At 42.4% G+C, this 17,738-nt stretch overlaps 1 protein-coding gene across 5 annotated transcripts in view; it reads right to left on the reverse strand.

Annotated features, from left to right (window-relative positions):
- Positions 1-17,738, reverse strand: part of STIM1 (stromal interaction molecule 1) — a 225,412-nt gene that overhangs the window by 96,822 nt on the left and 110,852 nt on the right. For 3 of the 5 annotated variants that reach the window (XM_062196606.1, XM_062196607.1, XM_062196610.1), the window contains exon 2: positions 2,894-3,024. The exons of the other annotated variants lie outside the window; for them this stretch is intronic. In XM_062196606.1, coding sequence (XP_062052590.1) covers positions 2,894-3,024 — 131 coding nt within the window. The remainder of the gene's footprint in view (positions 1-2,893; positions 3,025-17,738) is intronic. 5 annotated transcript variants of the gene reach the window in all.

Raw genomic sequence — 17,738 nt, forward strand, 5'->3', positions numbered from 1 at the left:
AGTACATAGCCAGTGTGTCCTTGAACAAAATGCTTAACCTTTCTAACACTCCAGTGTCTGTTAATAATATCAACTTCATAAGGCTATTTAAAAAGTTAAAAGAGTAACTATGCAAAGAACTTTACACTGTGCCTGGCATACAGAAAGAGTTCAATAAATGACAGTAGTACTATGGCTTTCATTGGTACTATCATAGTTATTAAAGTCTAATTTCTCCATTTCTTAGGTATTTAAAGATAGAAATTATATTATCCAAGTCTCCTCTCCTACAGGCTAAAGTTTCTTCACTAGGCTGTAAATTATATGAGAACAGACTATCAATTATACAAGCATAGGCTGTATTTACCACTCTACCTGCATGCCTAGCACAGTGCAACACACATATACCATAGACACTTTTTTTAAAAAAAAAAAAAAAGACTTATTTATTTATTTATTTATTTAAAAGGCAGTGTTACAGAGAGAGGGGGAGATAGATCTTCCATTTGCTGGTTCGCTCCTCAAATGCTTGCAACTGCCAAGTTTGGGGTAGGCCAAAGCCAAGAGTTTGGAACTCTAACCAGGTCTCCCACGTAGGTGGTAGGAACCCAAGCACTTGAGCCATCCTCATCTGCTTTCCCAGGACAATTAGCAGGGAGCTATATGGGAAGCAGAACAGCTGGGACTCAGAATGGAGTTCATATAGGATGCTTCTGTTGCAAGTGGCAGCATAACTTGCTGTGCCACAACGCTAGCCCCCATAAAAATATTAAATAAATTTCATTAAACTGAACTGAATGCTTCTCACTTCATATTTCCCTTATGCTTCATCACTCATGTCACTTATCCCTGTGTAATTATTCAGTTCTCACTGTTCTGAATCCAATAACAATGTGAAATCCAAAACTGAAAAAAAAACTCAAAGGTAGGGATCAGCATTGTAATATAGTACATTAAGTCACCAACTGGGATGCGAGCATCCCATATCAGAGAACTGGTTCAAGACCTGGCTGCTCCATTTCTGAGCCAGTTCTCTGCTAATGTGCCTGGGAAAGCATCAGAAGATGGCTGAAATACTTGGGACCCTGTCACCCACATAGAGACCCAGATGGATTTCTGGCTCTTGGCTTCAGCCCAGCCCAGCTGATCTGGCCATTTGAAGAGTGACACAGTGGATGGAAAATTCACTCCCCACACACACTTCTGTGTGTGTGTGTGTGTGTGTCTCCTTCCCTCCCTCCAACTCTGCCTTATAAATAAATATTTTTAAAAAGAAACTCAAGGGGCTGGCGCTGTAGCACAGTGAGTTAAAGCTCTGGCCTGAAGCACCAGCACCCCATATGAGCGCCGGTTCTAGTCCTTGCTGCTCCACTTCCGATCCAACTCTCTGCTATGGCCTGAGAAAGCAGTAGAAGATGGCCCAAGTCCTTGGGCCCCTGCACCCATGTGGGAGACCCAGAAGAAGCTCCTGGCTCCTGGCTTTGGATTGGCACAGCTCCGGTTACTGCAGCCATCTGGGGAGTGAACCAGCAGATGGAAGACCTCTCTCTCTGTCTCTACCTCTCTCTATAACTCTGTCTTTCAAATAAATAAAATAAATCTTTAAAAAAATTTTTTTAAAAAAATAAAGGAAACTCAAAGGTAGCCAAACTAGCGAGGAGAAGAGACTAGGCTTATTTTATCCCTCGTGATATATATCACCACTGAAGATTTTTTAAGATTTATTTATTTATTTGAAAGGCAGAGTTACAGAGAGGCAGAGACAGAGAGAGAGAGAAGTGTTCCATCTGCTGGTTCTCTCTCCAAATGGCTGCAATAGCCAGAGCTGGGCTGATCTAAAACCAAGAGCTAGGAGCTTCTTCTAGGTCCCCAACGCTGGTGCCAGGGCCCAAAGACTTGGGCCATCTTCCACTGCTTTTCCAGGCCATAACAGAGAGCTGGATTAAAGAGGAGCTGCTGGGACTCGAATCAGCGCCCATATGGGATGCTGGCACTGCAGGCAGAGGCTTTACCTGCTACACCACGGCGTCAATAGCACTACTGAAGAGCTGATATAACTTGGTAGCTTTACCAAATTGCTAGTTCATGTTGATCTTGAAATAAAGAAAAATTTACATGTTTTCATACCTGATGGAGCTTTTACTCTGGACTCTGTTGAGGTCGAGATGTAGTAATATCAGGAGATAAAACAGCAACAGAAACTTTTTCATTCTGCAGGGTTGGAGAACTTTTTTCTGCCAAGGAGCAGCTGGATATTTACAACAGCCATCACGGCCACACAAAATTATCAACTTAAAAATTAGCCTGCCATTGATTTAAAGAATTTTAAGGCCTTGACAGGGCCAGACCAAATGATTCTGCGGGCACCATATGGCCCATGGGCTGGACACTCCTCACCCCTAACAAAGATTCCTCTAGCTCTTACTATCTGGACCACTCAACCAGTTCCCAACAACTTAAGCCTGCAATTCGGAATGACCATTCTAAAACTTTTTTTCTTCCTCAAAAATATAGTATACATTCCCAGACAGCAGGATCTGACTGTCTTGCCTTCTCTCTTACACACCAACGTGGGGCTGAGTACAGATTGTCACCCTCCATCTACAGCAGGTTTGCAATAAGAATGGAGAGAAACCAGACACCAACCTCAGGGATCCCTCTCCCTCACAAACAACATGGTTCAGTCAGAATTACACAACCAGCCAATAATAAGTGGGAGCCCACCCACACAGACACAAAGCCTGCACTCTGATAGGCTGGCTCCTAGAAGACTGCTCTGCTGAGAGCAGATTCCTCTAGTGGAGATAAAGTCCTACAGAAACATCCCTCCACAGGGATCAACCTGTCTGGGCAGATTTCAGGTGCCATTTCACACTGAAAGAGAAGAGAATCCCAGCAAGGTGAGGGAGCTCACCTCATCACTTTCTTCCACATCCACATCACCATTGGCATCATCATCCATCAACTTGTGAATGTTGCGCACTGCCTCAAAGCTTAGCTTCTCATCCTCACTGTCGCACAGGGGCTTGTCAATCCGGCAAAACTCTGTACAAGAAAAGCAAGAGAAAATATTACTCAGAGCTGCCACCCAGCCACTATTACCAACCTGTAGCAGCATCCTTAGCTTCTAGTTCTCACACAGGCACTTAACCAGCTACTTGTACAGTGACAGAAACAATGCGTCCAGCCTTTAACTGTCTGGAGAACGTGCTGAACTCTTTATACAAGGACAATGTTTTAACATCCTAAAAGTTCCCTGTCAGAGAATTCTAGCAAGGGACTAGGGATATACTAGAATCTAGATAAGAATATGAATAGGAACTCACAAATGAGAGAAAATACAAACAGCCAATGAACATAGAAAAAAAAGTTCAGCCCTACTAAAAATCAAAGAAATACATGTTTAAATGAGATATCATTTTTAATCAGTCAAATGAAAAATGTAAATTATTATAATCTTCCTAGAAATAAGACAATAGCCAACCAATCCCGGTGCACAAATAATGTACAGTTTTCCTTTCTGTTCCCTTTGTCACTGTTGATACATATAATGCTAGACACAGGCTGACCAGGGAAGCCTCTCATATCTAGTGCCATCCCACACACATTACATCTAGCAAATATTTATTAGACATCTTGAAGTCCTGGGTCCAGATGATCAACAGTTTCTACTGCCCACCATCATGTGGCCATGCAGCAGTAAAATCAGCACTATAGCCGAGGCCATCTTAGCTTTTTCCGTGATATCTACTCTTCTCTACAAACCTGAGAAACTCCCCATCTGACTGGTACACACAGCACAGAGCCTAGAAGCTAGGTTTAGATCCCATATGATTCTAGAGAAGCTACTTCTCTTCCCCAGGCCTCAAGTTCATTATTTCAGAAAGGCATTTTGACTTAAGTTTCCCAGTAGATGAGGGTACTTCAAGAAGTTCATGGAAAAACAGAATTAAAGGTAAGCTTGTTTTGGTGTAAAAAATGTTAGAAATCCATTTTTTTTCATAATATGCATTTTCATGAACTTTTTGAAGACCACTCACATACACAGATTTCAAAAATTTTTTGAGCATGGTGGTGCAGCAAGTTAAACCACTGCCTGCAAAACCACCATCCCATATGGGCACTGATTCAAGTTCTGGCTGCTCCACTTTTGATCAGGCTCCCTGCTAATTCACCTGGGAAAGCAGCAGAAGACAAGCCAAGTGCTCAGACCCCTGCCCCCACATGGGAGACCCAGATGAAGCTCCTGGCTCCTGGCTTTGCCCTGGCCCTGCCCTGGTTGTGGCCATTTAGGAGAATGAACAAGCAGATGGAAGATTCTCGTTCTCTCTCTCTCTCCCTCCCTCTCCATCTCTGTTAATTATTTCAGATAAATATTTTTAAAATTTTTTGAACCAAAACAAACTTAATTCCATTTCCACAAACTTTTTGAAACATATTCCTTCCAATTGCTAGATACTAAAAAAAATTCCATTTTCTTTTGAGCTGGATTTTGATAACTACTTCCACAGTCTTCAGATCACCCAAAGAAGACAGGATAGACCTTAACTTCCTGGGTAATGGAAGAAATTGTCAAAGGATAGAAGGCAAGGACAAGGTAAAGAGACTGTAGCCTTTGCTTTTTATTTATTGGGATGAGAGTTGTGGCATAATGGGTTAAACTACTACCAGCAATACCTGCATCCCATATGGGAGCCAGTTCAAATCCCAGCTGCTCCAATTCTGATGTAGCTTCCTATTAACGTGGCTTGGGAAAGCAGCTGAAGATAGCCCAAGTGCTTGGCCCCTGCACCACATGGGAGACCCAGATAAAGTTCCAGGCTTTGGTCCAGCCCAACCCTGGCATTGTGGCCATTTCGGGAGTGAACCAATGGATGGAAGAGATCTCTCTTTCTCCCCGCCTCCTTCCCCTCTGGAACTCTGCCCTTCAAATAAATAAATCTTTTAAGAAGATTAAAAATAATAATAATAAAGATTTATTTATGTTTTGCTTATTTATTTGAAAGGCAATGTGACAGATACAGAGAAAGAGAGATTTTCCATCTGTTGGTTCATTCTCCAAATGTCCACAACATGTGGGGTTGGGCTGGGCCAAAGCCAGGGACCAGGAATTTCATTTGGGTCTCCCACATGGGTAGCAGAAACCCAAGCACTAGGGCATCCTCCACTATCTCACAGGTACATCAGCAGGAAGCTGGATTGGAAGTACAGAGTAGCTGGGCCTCAAGTCAGGTATACTGATACAGGATGTGGGCATCCCAACCAGTGGTTTAACTCTGTGCCACAAAGCTTACTGCTGCAAAGTCTTTTAGAAGGCACTGGTCGAAGTTCCAAAACATCTAAATACATTAATCATCTACTTGTCTAGCTGCTAGAGATACAGACAGCACAAGACTGGATACCTTTATATCTCTAGCCAGTTGTTCAAAGTCTTTTCAAAAGGGAGGGAGGGGTGTATAAATCTAAACTCATATATTAAAAGATGGGCTCAAATGCAAAAAAACAGCTGAAGAGCTACAGGGAGAGCCCAGGTCTGCTGACTCCTAGGCCAGCAGTTCACCAGACACCTTTTTGCTGAGGTGACCAAGATAGCTGTGGTTTGGTTTTATCTTTTGGAAGCCACATTGATAATACTGGTAACAAGCACATTGACATAATGGCTTTATAAGAGAAAAAAGTGAGATTAACAGTATGCATGCAAAAGAAATAGCAATGTGTTGTGGGTACAAGACTTGTCTCCCGCAAATTCTTGCAGATGCTGAAACTCTGATATCTTGATGTTAATGGTTAAAGGATTAAGGGTAGAGATTTGATCTAATATGGCAGTGAGGAGATGGGAGCCAGTGGGAGGTGTTTAGGTCTTCAGGGCATGCCCTCAGGGTGGTTATCATAAGAGGATTATTATTTGAGTTCAAGTTCAGCCTAGGTGCTGTCAGTCTGTTTCCTGGACCACCATGTGATTGTGCCTCACAATCTACATGACCAGCTTCCACAAACGCCAGATCCTGAACTGTACTCTCCAAACTGTAAACTGAAATAAACCTTTTCTTTGCCAAAGAAGCTCCCCTTGGGTATTTTGGTTACAGTAACAAGAAGTACTGTATAACCTTATATTCTACCTTTGTCCTGCCAAGTTGAATTGGAGATGAAGGGGTGGTGGGTACTCAGGGACAGATTAGAATATACCAAAAGATTAAGTCATTGTTTCTCATCTTTTTCACCTACAAGAGTTCCTGGCATGATTGTTTTATTCATGGAACTCATTTCCAGAAGAACTATTCACCCCTCTCAAAAAATTGTGATGAGAAATAACTAATTCATAGAAAAATCACATAAGCATTGATAATAGCAAAATCAACATAACTATTTCATGCCCTACTCAGAGCATAAATAATTGCATATCAGAGCTTTTAAGTCTGCATACTTAAAAAACATTTATTAAATGTTTTAAGTCTGCCTATTTAAAAGCATTTATTAAGTACTCTTCATATGTCAGCACTATGATCAGCAAAAAACACCAACAACAACTCATCTTTGCTCTCAGGAGCTCAAATACAAAAGTTAGATAGATTAGGGCTGGCATCGTGATACAGTTGGTAAATCTGCTGCCTGTGATGCCAGCATCCCATATGGTGCCAGTCCATGTCCCAGCTGCTCCACTTCAGATCCAGCTCCCTGATAATAGCCTGGGAAAAGCCGTGGAAGATGGGCCAAGTGTTTTGCTCCCTGCCACCCACATGGGAGACCCAAATGGAGCTGCCTGGCCCAGCACTGGCCATCTAGAGAGTGAACAAGCAGATAGAATAGAATATCTCTCTCTACCCCCCTCTCTCTAACTCTTTCAAAATAAATAAATAAATCGTAAAAAAAAAAAAAAAAGTTGGAGAGACAAGAAATTCAAACACTATGTGCTAAATGCCATGAAAGAATCTAAACTGAGGATCAGCAATTTTTTTCTGTAAAGAGTCAGATTACAAACAATTTAGGATTTATGGGCCGTATAGTTTCTGTTATACTACTTAACCCTGTCATTGTAGGAGAAAAGTATCCATAGACAAAACATAAATGAGTAAGTTTGCATTCTAATAAAGCTTTATTTATAAAAACAGACAGGGGTCTGGATTTGGCCCATGGGTCAGAGTTTGCTAAACTCTTTTCCTCTATTCTAGATCACTGGTAGCACACCTTTATCACATTGGAGTAACAGTTTCTTAATGACCTAAAGGAAAGAAATCCAATCTTTTTATTGGGCTACATAAATACACAGCCTTATCCTAAGTAAAGCACAACTTCTAGTAGTTTAGGGTGTTTTTTTGTTTGTTTGTTTGTTTTAAATAATGGAATAGAGGCAGGCACTGTGGTGCAGGGGGTAAAGATGTTAGTCAGGATGCCCACAACCAAATTGGACTGCACAAGATCAAGTCCTGCCTCCACTCTTTTTTTTTTTTTAAGATTTATTTTTTATTTATTTGGAAGAGTTACAGAAAGAGTAGAGGCAGAGAGAGAGGTCTTCCATCCGATGGTTCACTCTCCAGATGGCCACAACGGCCAGAGCTGCGCCGATCCAAAGCCAGGAGCCAGGAGCTTCTTCCAGGTCTCCCAAGCGGGTGCAGGGGCCCAAAAACTTGGGCTATCTTCTACTGCTATCCCAGGCCATAGTAGAGAGCTGGATCGGAAGAGGAGCCGGGACTCAAACCGGCACCCATATGGGATGCCAGCACTTCAGGCCAGGGCATTAACCTGCTGCGCCACAATGCTGGCCCCCTTGCCTCCACTCTTTATCCAGATTTCTGCTGCTACACATGGGATACAGCAAGTGATGGTCCAAGTACTTGAGTTACTGCAATCCATGTGGGAGTCCTGGATGGAGTCCCAGGCTTCTGGCTTTGGATTGGCCCAGCCCCAGTTGTATGCATTTGGGAATTGAACACACATGTGGACGATCTCTCTGTGTCTCTGTCTCTGTCACTCTGCTTTTGAAATTAAGAAACATTTTTCTTAAAATAGTGGAAATTGTTTACCAAGCTCTAGGGACCAGGATCCTCCAGGCTGGGCATCATTGGCCTAGGATCAAACAGCACATTTTCCAAAGACCTAGAGCAGGTAAAAGAAGTTTGTATTTCAAACACCAGGTTCTGTTCCTTAACCTGATCAGACAGACAGGTGACCTTTGCTGTTGGCATCATCAGACATAGAGAAGGATTAAAGATATTGAGGAAGAGAAAGTACAAAAGCTTAATGTCTAATACAGCCATAGAATCCTGTCCAGAAAAAAAAAAATCACGTCAGCAAAAAACTCACAAATAACTCTTTCAACCAAACATTTTCCAAACTCTCCCCATCCTTCCTGAGACCTTTTCTGTTTTCTTTTACACATTCCAGTCTGGCAAGGTTTCCCACAGCCATCTGGAAACACCTTAGGGGACTCACCCATTTAGCTACACATTTATACTGCAATGAAAGATCCCTGGACTTAAGAGTCAGAACACATTATGTCAAAATCTCATCTTCGCCAGTTATAAACCATATGATATTGGACAAGTTGTTTAACTTCTCTGAGCCTCCAATTTCTCATTTGCAAAATGAGCATAATCTGATGCACAGAGTTTTTGTGAGAGTTAAGTAAAACAGCATCTGTTAAAACACCTAGCTTACAGCCAAAAGCAGACATTCAATTCATTTGTAGAATCCTTCCTCCCTCCCAGAGCAGCAAAAAGGAACAGTTCCATCTTCCACTAACTTCAGTTGCCTTCCCTGTCAGACTATGAAGAATCAAATATAGGAAATACAGTTCAGTTATACTGGCCAGTCCCACATTTTTATAAGTGGGCAAGTGGCTCTTTGCCAACTCTGACATTAGCCTGTACTCCCACAAAATACAGGTGCTATTGCTAGAAACATTTATCATATTGTGTTACAATTGTCTATTTAATGGATCTTCTCCACCAGACTGTTCTCCATAAGGGTTTGGTGCCATGTCCACACCAGCAAGCAAAGAACCAGGTTCTTTATAAGATGCCCAGTAAATGTTTTCTGAATCAAAACCTAAATATCATCCCAGCAATTATGTGCATAATTTAATTAGAGAGAAAAGAGACAAATTATAGGAGTAGGCATTTAGCCTAGCAGCGAAGACACCAATTAGGACACCCATGTCCCATGTCAGAGTATTTGGGTTCAATAGTCAGCTCTGGCTCCTGACTCCAGCTTACTGCTAATACAGACCCTAGGAGGTAGCAGTGATGTCACCCATGTGGGAGACCTGGATTGAGTTATTGGCTCTCAGCTTTGATTCCACCCAGACCCAGCCAGCCCTGGCCATCATAGGGGAGGCGAACAAGTGAACCTGTCTCTCTGATTCTCAAATAGGAGAGAGAGAAAAGGAGAGGGTGGTAGGAAGGCAAAGAGGTAGGGAGATAGAGAGGCAGGGAGGCACAGAGGGAGATTGCAGGGAGGGAAGAAGGGAGGGAGAAAGGTAGGAAAAGAAAGAAGGAAAAAAGGAAGGAAGGGAGGGAGGAAGGGAGAGAGGAATCCTATGCAAGAACAATAGTATAAGTTTGGGTTTTTTAAAATTTTTTGGTCTTAGGATCTCCTAATATACCTAAATTTTTTAAAGAATGAGAACTGCTTGATATTTACCATGTTAGAAACTCAAATAAAATTTTATATTTAGCTATTAGCTAATAGCTATTTAGCTAATAGCTAAAATTTTATATTTAGCTATTAGACAATAAATATTATTGTAAAATAACATGTTTTTATGAAAAATATTGTTTTCTGAAAAAATTCATGAGAAGAGTGAGATTGTTTTACAGTTCTGCAAATCTTTTTAATGTCTAGCTTAACAAAAGACAGTTTTAGGGGCAGCGTCATGGCACAGTGGGTTAAGCTGCCACTTGGGATACCAGCATCCCATATCAGGGTGCCAGCTGAGTCCCAGCTACTCTACTTCCAATCCAGCTCCCTGCTAATGTGTCTGGGAAGACAGCAGAAGATGGCCCAAATGCCTGGGCCCCTGCCACCCACATGGGAGGCCAGAATGGAGTAACTAGTTCCTGGCTTTGGCCTGGCTCAGACTCAACTATTGAAGCCATTTGAGGAGATCTCACTCTCTCTCTCTCTCTCTCTCTCTCTCTCTCTGCCTCTCTCTGTTTCTCTCTCTGCCTTTCAAATAAATAAATATCTTTTAAAAGACAATTTCAGTCTTATATCTACTTCTATAATCAATCTGCTGTGATGTATTATTAGAATATCAAAATATATGGGCCAGCGCCGTGGCTCAATAGGCTAATCCTCCAACTGCGGCACCGGCACACCGGGTTCTAGTCCTGGTCGGGGTGCCGGATTCTGTCCCGGTTGCCCCTCTTCAGGCCAGCTCTCTGCTGTGGCCAGGGAGTGCAGTGGAGGATGATCCAAGTGCTTGGGCCCTGCACCCCATGGGAGACTAGGAGAAGCACCTGGCTCCTGGCTTCGGATCAGCGCGGTGCGCTAGCCGCAGCGCGCCAGCCGCGGCGGCCATTGGAGGCTGAACCAACGGCAAAAGGAAGACCTTTCTCTCTGTCTCTCTCTCTCTCACTGTCCACTGTAAAAAAAAAAAAAAAAAAAAAAAAAAGAATATCAAAGTATAGATATGTAGTTAGAAAAGATAGTAGTATTTTTAGTAGTATTTTGATAACCTTTTCGGATGATTGTGGATATTCTTCTCTGACACCACACTCAAACTTGAGAAGTGGTAGGTTTCTTTAAGGTCACTTGCCCTGTCAAATTCAAAGCTACATGGATGTGCTTTTTGTATACTTTCTTAACATTAAAATCCATTGGTCTATCTTGTACTTTGAAAGGATTTTTTTATACTTGATTTTGTAACGTGACACATTGATGAATTAGAAACTTGGTTCACAACATTGACACATTTCATTTATACAGTATCAAAATAATCATAATTATTAATATCACATTTCATCAGAAAATCTTTTAATCTGCAGAAGCTGTCAACCTCACAGTGACAGATACAAGTTCCCCAACATCTAGTTTTTACTTAAAGGTGGGAATTTTCTCATTTGCAACAAATACTACTAGTTGTTTTCCTTAAAGTAAAAGATTCATTTCATTTATTTGCAAGAAAATGTTTGCCAAATACCTAACTGAGTAACCAGTTTGTATATCAATTGTGTTCTTTCAAGTAAAAGTAGTGCTCTCTGGGGGGAAAAAAGCTACCATGAAACTTCTACATGCACTAGAAGTACTCTATGTGTACTTGCTATTTCATCATACAGAATACTAAAAAGCATGTGTTCATGTGATCCAATTTAATAGAAACCTTTTTTACTTATTTACTAAAAACTTTTTTCAGATTTTTTTTCCTGACAGGTAGAGTGGACAGTGAGAGAGAGAGAGGCAGAGAGAAAGGTCTTCCTTTTGCCATTGGTTCACCCTCCAATGGCCGCCGCGGCCGGTGCTGCGGCCAGCGCATCGTGCTGAGGCCAGCGCATCACGCTGATCTGAAGCCAGGAGCCAGGTGCTTCTCCTGGTCTCCCATGCAGGTGCAGGGCCCAAGCACTTGGGCCATCCTCCACTGCCTTCCCGGGCCATAGCAGAGAGCTGGCCTGGAAGAGGGGCAACCGGGACAGAATCTGGCGCCCCGACCGGGACTAGAACCTGGTGTGCCAGCGCCGCTAGGCGGAGGATTAGCCTGTTGAGCCACAGCACCGGCTAAAAACTTTTTTCTAAAATGAGAGTGTGTGGAAATGAGGAACACAGTGATCACTCATGCAATTTGGTGACACTGCTTTGATTTGTTTTAAGATACCTGCAATTTTCTACCTCTGTGTTTACAACATCAGTGCAAAGGCATATAAAGTTTAAAAAGCAAGTAACATCTTAGTATCATAATGGAAATGGATTTGGGCCCTCTGGAAATATGTTGGTGACACCCCTCCTCAATGGTCTGCAGACTACACTTTGATAACTATTGGCTGACAAAACCACAAAGGCCTTTCCCTCATGTTCCGATCTCCTCACCTTTCCACAGGCAGAGCTAGTCATTCACTGTTCACGCGTCCATGCTCCAAAGCACTTTGCCCGTATGCTGAGTGGTTCAAGTGTCATGTCCAGAAAGGGACGAGGACCAAGTATAATTCATTCTATTCCTAAGGGATACGAACACTAACATTTTACCCTGTCAGGCATTAAATCAGTAAATTCTGGCTGATTTAATGCAATGCAACACATGAACAGATTCATAACAAATCATATCTTCCCAAAAAACAAGGAAATTCTCGAACACAATCCACAAATTCCTACTACCAACAGTCATCATCCACCTGATGCCTCTTCTCTCCCTCCCACTTTTGTTTCTCATTACTAAACAGTAATTGACCACCACCACCACCACCCCCCAACCCCTGCAGGAAACACGTATCTGTAGGCATATAAAACAGAACCACTACACGGGAGCCTAGCAATAGATTCTGAAGGGAGATACAAGCCCAAAAGGAGAGAAGGAAGAAGACACAGATGAGAGGTAGAAAAGGGCATTTGTCTGACTGTTCCTCAGTACTTCCTAGAAACTTAGAGGAATCTACCAATTACAAAATTTTATCAGCAGAATCTTATCAAAAAAAAAAAAAAAAGCATTTCTTCCACTTCAGCCCTCACTCCCCAGTCACTTCTGATCAGTTCTGCAGCTATTCTTAGGGAGATCATAATCCATCCTCACCCTCACAAAGTGAACAAAGGCCAAGACTGAGAACGCTAGCCCTGGGAAGACTTCAGGTTTGGCTAAGGATCATGAGGTCCCAGAGATAAAATAGCATGAGACCTAGAATGGGGGTAGGCCTGGGGAGGAGTGAGGAATGGACAGCCTAGGCAGAAATGTAAAGGCTGAAAAGGAAACTGGTTTGGAAGGTAGAGCTGGCAGGAATGGTCCGCAATGAAACACAACATCTCAGCTGAGGCACAGAAGAGGCCTAGATGCAGAAAACAAGAGTCATATCCCTGTGCAGGGCAAAACCCAGCCTGAGAGGTGTTCTTGCACCTGTTAGGAAATCATGTCCTCGTAGCCAAAGAGACTCTGTTCAGCATGGGTCAGTCATTCAGAAGAACTTTTCCTCTGGCCAAAGCTGGCACTGGTTTCATTTGCCCAAGCAACATTAACACAAATGACTATAGATTCTCGGGACCACTGCTGTGGCGCAGCAGGTTAAAGCACCGGTCTGCAATGCTGGCACCCTGTATGGATGCCTGTTCGAGTCCCAGCTGCTCTCCTATCTAGCTCTCTGCTAAAGGCCTGGGAAAGCAGTAGAAGATGGCCCAAGTGTTTGGGGCTCTGCACCCACATGGGAGACCCGGAAGAAGCTCCTGGCTCCTGGATTCAAATTGGCTCAGCTCCAGCTGCTGCAGCCATTTGGGGAGTGAACCAGCCAGCAGATGGAAGACATCTTTCTCTTTCTATCTCTCTTTCTCACTCTGTCACTCCCTTTCTCTGTTGCTCCCTCTCTCTCTCTCTGTCTTTCAAATAAATAAGATAAATCTTATTTTAAAAGATGACCATAGATTATAAGCTCTGGCCCTTGAACAAGCTCACATCTCATCATCAAAAAGTAATCTACAGCATCAACTATACACAAAGCTCCATACAAAGCAACATAATGAGGTAAACTCTTGAGTTTAACCAGCATTTCTGACTCTTACGGCCTTACCTCAGTTGGCTTACCACAGTAGCTATTGGAGGATATTGGAAGGCAGAGTTCACATCTTCGTTCTGTTTTGTTTTGTTTCATTTTCTCATAGTACTTAACTGCCACCTGGCACATGATATAATTATTTCTTTGTTTATCCTCTATCTCCCTCCATTAGAAACAAAGGCCCAAAAGAACAAGTACTATTTTGTTCACTACAGTATTTCTTACAACTTGTACAGTGCATGGCACATAGTAGGTATTTAATAGATAGTTTGTCGAGTAAATGAGTAAATCTTTGTTTTTCCTAATGTACAAAATGAGTTTCTCCTCTCTACCTGACTTTGAAGTGTTTGAAGTTTTAAAAAAATTTGGGTTCAGTCCTGGGCTCTCTTCTCCCATACTATAGTCTTTCCTAAAATGACTTTACCATTTCTTGTAGCTTCAATTACTATTTAAAGAAATTACTAGTTACCAAACTACCAAAGTTATGTTTCTGGTTTGAGTTTCACTTCTGACCCACAGAAACCCACAGAATCCAATTACCAACTAGACATCTCCACAAGGATGTCTCTCAGGGCCTGAACTCACAATTTCTAAATCTAAATTAATTTTATCTTAAACTTCCAAATTCTTGCTTATGTTTGGACCCTTGACATCTCACTCTCCTTCACCTTCTCATTGCATCAACCACCAATCCTAGTCCAATACACCTTAACTATTCTAAATCTTATTCTCCCGGGGGAGAAATTCCAAATACTCAATTACAGGAAGGTAAAGGCTGTGCTAGTATACAACAGCCAAATAACCATCCTATTCACTCCCTGCTTATAATCCTTCAAAAACTTCTCAGATAAAGTATAAATTTCTTAATGCAGTCTGCAAGACCCAGAATGATATAACATCTACTGTCTTTAAGGTTTCATCACCATTATCTACTTCTACTTCCTGTGATCTTTCTTCATACACCAAATTTCTTCCTTTCTCCACCTTCCAACATAGGAAAGTAGTTCTCACCACTGGCTGCACATTAGAATCACCTAGGGAACTCTTAAACTGCTAATGCACAGGCCTCCCCATTCCAATTAAATCAGTATTTCTCTGAGTGGGGCCTATGAATGAATTGTATCTTGGGGCGGGGGTGGGGGGGTGATGTTTGTTTGTGAGACAAGACATAATATACATAAAGTACATAAACATACAAACCAACTGGTTTTTTAAAAGTTTTTTTTTTTTTTTTATTTACTTGAAAGGCAGAATTAGAGAAGAGAGACAGAGAGATCTTCCACTTGCTGGTTCACTCCGCAAAGGGCCACAATGGCCAGAGCTGGGCCAGCCAAATCGAGAAGCCCAGAACTTCTGGGCCATTTTCTGCTGATCTCCCAGAGGCATTAGCAGGGAGCTGAATAGGAAGTGGAGTAGTGGGGTCTTGAACTGGTGCCCATATGGGATGCCAGTGTTTCAGGCAGAGGCTTAACCTGCTACACCATAATGCTGGCCCCAAACCAAGTGATTTTTACATATGTATATACACATATAGCTTCCACCAAAATCAAGATACAGAATATTTGCAATTCTCCAGGAAGGCACCCTCCTGCCTTCTTTTCCAATCAATACTACCACAGGTACCCCACAGCCCAGTGGTCGCCACTGTTCTGACTTTTAACATCATAAACAAGTTTTGCTTGTTTTTTACCTTCTTAAAATTGGGGCCTGGATATTTTTTGAGGTATGGTTATATACAATGAAATGCTTCCATTTTAGGTGTACAGCTCAATGTTTCACAAACATATAGAACTATATAACCACAACCCCAATCAAGATAACTCCCATCACTAAAATATTCCTACTTGACCCTTCATTGTTAACCCTATTCCCTTCCCACACAACCACTGGTCCAATTTCTAACACTAAAGTATTTTTTGCCTATTTTAGAACTTCAAATAAATGGAATCACCATCATATACTGTTTTGTGGCAGCTTCTTTTACCCAGAATGACTTGAGATTCAACCATATTGTTATATGAATCAGTAGTTTATTCTGTGATATTACTGTGTAGTATTTCACTAAATGAATATACCACAATTTTATTATTCATTCACCAGTTTTTGGCCATTACAAATAAAGCTATTATGAGTATGTAAGTTCATCATATAAGTATATAAGTCTTTGTATGAACATCTGTTTTCCTTTTTTTTTTTTTTTTTAAGATTTTATTTATTTGAGAGGTAGAGTTACAGACAGTGAGAGGGAGAGAGAGAGAAAAGTCTTCCGTCTGCTGGTTCACTCCCCAAATGGCTGCAACGGCCGGAGCTGCATCATTCTGAAGCCAGGAGCCAGAAGCTTCTTCCAGGTCTCCCATGTGGGTGCCCAGGCCCAAGCACTTGGGCCATCTTCCACTGCTTTCCCAGGCCACAGCAGAGAGCTGGATGGGAAGAGGAGCAGCCGAGACTAGAACAGGTGCCCATATGGGATGCCAGTGCTGCAGGCGGAGGATTTACCTACTGTGCCACAGCGCTGGCCCCATCTGTTTCATTTCTATTTATTTATTTCCTTTTTATTTTTGAAAGGCAGACTGACAGAAGGACAGGATGAGGGAGGGACAGGGAGAAAGAAAGGAAGAGACAGATCATCCATCTGCTGGTTCACTCCTCAAACGCCCATTATGGCCAGGGCTGGGCCAAGCCAAAGACAGAAGCCATGAATTCCATCTGAGTTTTCCATGTGGATGGCAGGGACCCAAGTACTTGAGCTATCAACTACTGTCTCCTATGATATACATTAGCAGGAAGCTGGATTGGAAGCAGCCGTGAGACTCAACCCCAGGCACTAGGATATGGAATGCAGGCACCCCAAGCAGCGGTTTTACCCACAGTGCCAGAACACTTGCCCCATTTTCATTTTTCTTGAGGGACTATCTAGGAGAGGAATTGTTAAGTTTCACAACAGAAGTAAACTAGTAATTATGAAACTGTTTTACAAGGTAGAACATCACTTTATACTCCTACCAGTAGACTGTGAATGTCTAGTTGCTCTATATACTGTTTTTCTTTTTGAAAGATGTGTTTATTTATTTGAAAATCAGAGTTGCAGAGAGAAAGGAATAGACAGAAAGAGAGAAGACCTTCCATCCACTGATTCATTCCCAGAGGGCCACAATGACTAGGGCAGGGCCAGGCCAAAGCCAGGAGCAGGAGCTTCATCTAGGTCTTCCACTGGGTGGCAGGTGCCCAAACACTTGGACTATCCTCTGCTGCTCTCCCCAGGCCATCAGCAAGGACCTAGATCAGACCATAAGGGATGCTGGCATTGCAGACAGTAGCTTTACCCATCACGCCACATCACCAGTCCCTCCATACACTCTCTTATATTTGGTGTATGGCCCAAGTTGAACAGAACAAAGCAAAGAAAGTCCACAGAAGAGGACAGAGTCTCATACAACTTTGCTTATTGAAATACCAGGAAGTCAAAATATTCATCTTACTATTCTTACAAAAGTTCCTGACATGTAAATGACAGAAACAGATGTTGAACTCACTCAATGTACTGACTCCAAGTAACAGAGCTGGAGGGGCTTTGTAGGGCATTCAAGAGTCACTGCTCATTTTAAACCTAGAGAAGAAGCCACACTAACTCGTTACATCACATGCTATGGCAAAGCTACAGCTGATAGATCTGGATGAGCCTATACTTACTCCCTACTCTTTCAGGCCAACAAATCAAGGACTAGGATGGGGTGGGGGGAGGGGGTTCCACCAGGTTCTTTTACTTCTATATGAAGCAATTACAAGAAGACGTAAACAGGGCCAGTACTGTAATGCGGTGGTTAAGCCACAGCCACCTTTGATGCTGGAAGACTATACCAGAGTGTCATTTCAATTCCCACTGCTCCACTTCTGATCCAGCTCCCAGCTAATACACCCAGGAAAACAGCAGAAGTAGTTCAAGTACTTGGGACATCCAGATGCAGTTCTAGGCTCTTGGGTTCGGTCTGGCTCAGACCCAGTCATTGCAGCCATTTGGGGAGTAAAGCGGCAGATGGTAGATCTCTGTGTCTCTCCCTCTCTGTCTGTCATCCT

The sequence above is a fragment of the Lepus europaeus genome, chromosome 7 (genome assembly GCF_033115175.1).
Source record: "Lepus europaeus isolate LE1 chromosome 7, mLepTim1.pri, whole genome shotgun sequence".
In the NCBI taxonomy this organism is placed as follows: domain Eukaryota; kingdom Metazoa; phylum Chordata; class Mammalia; order Lagomorpha; family Leporidae; genus Lepus; species Lepus europaeus.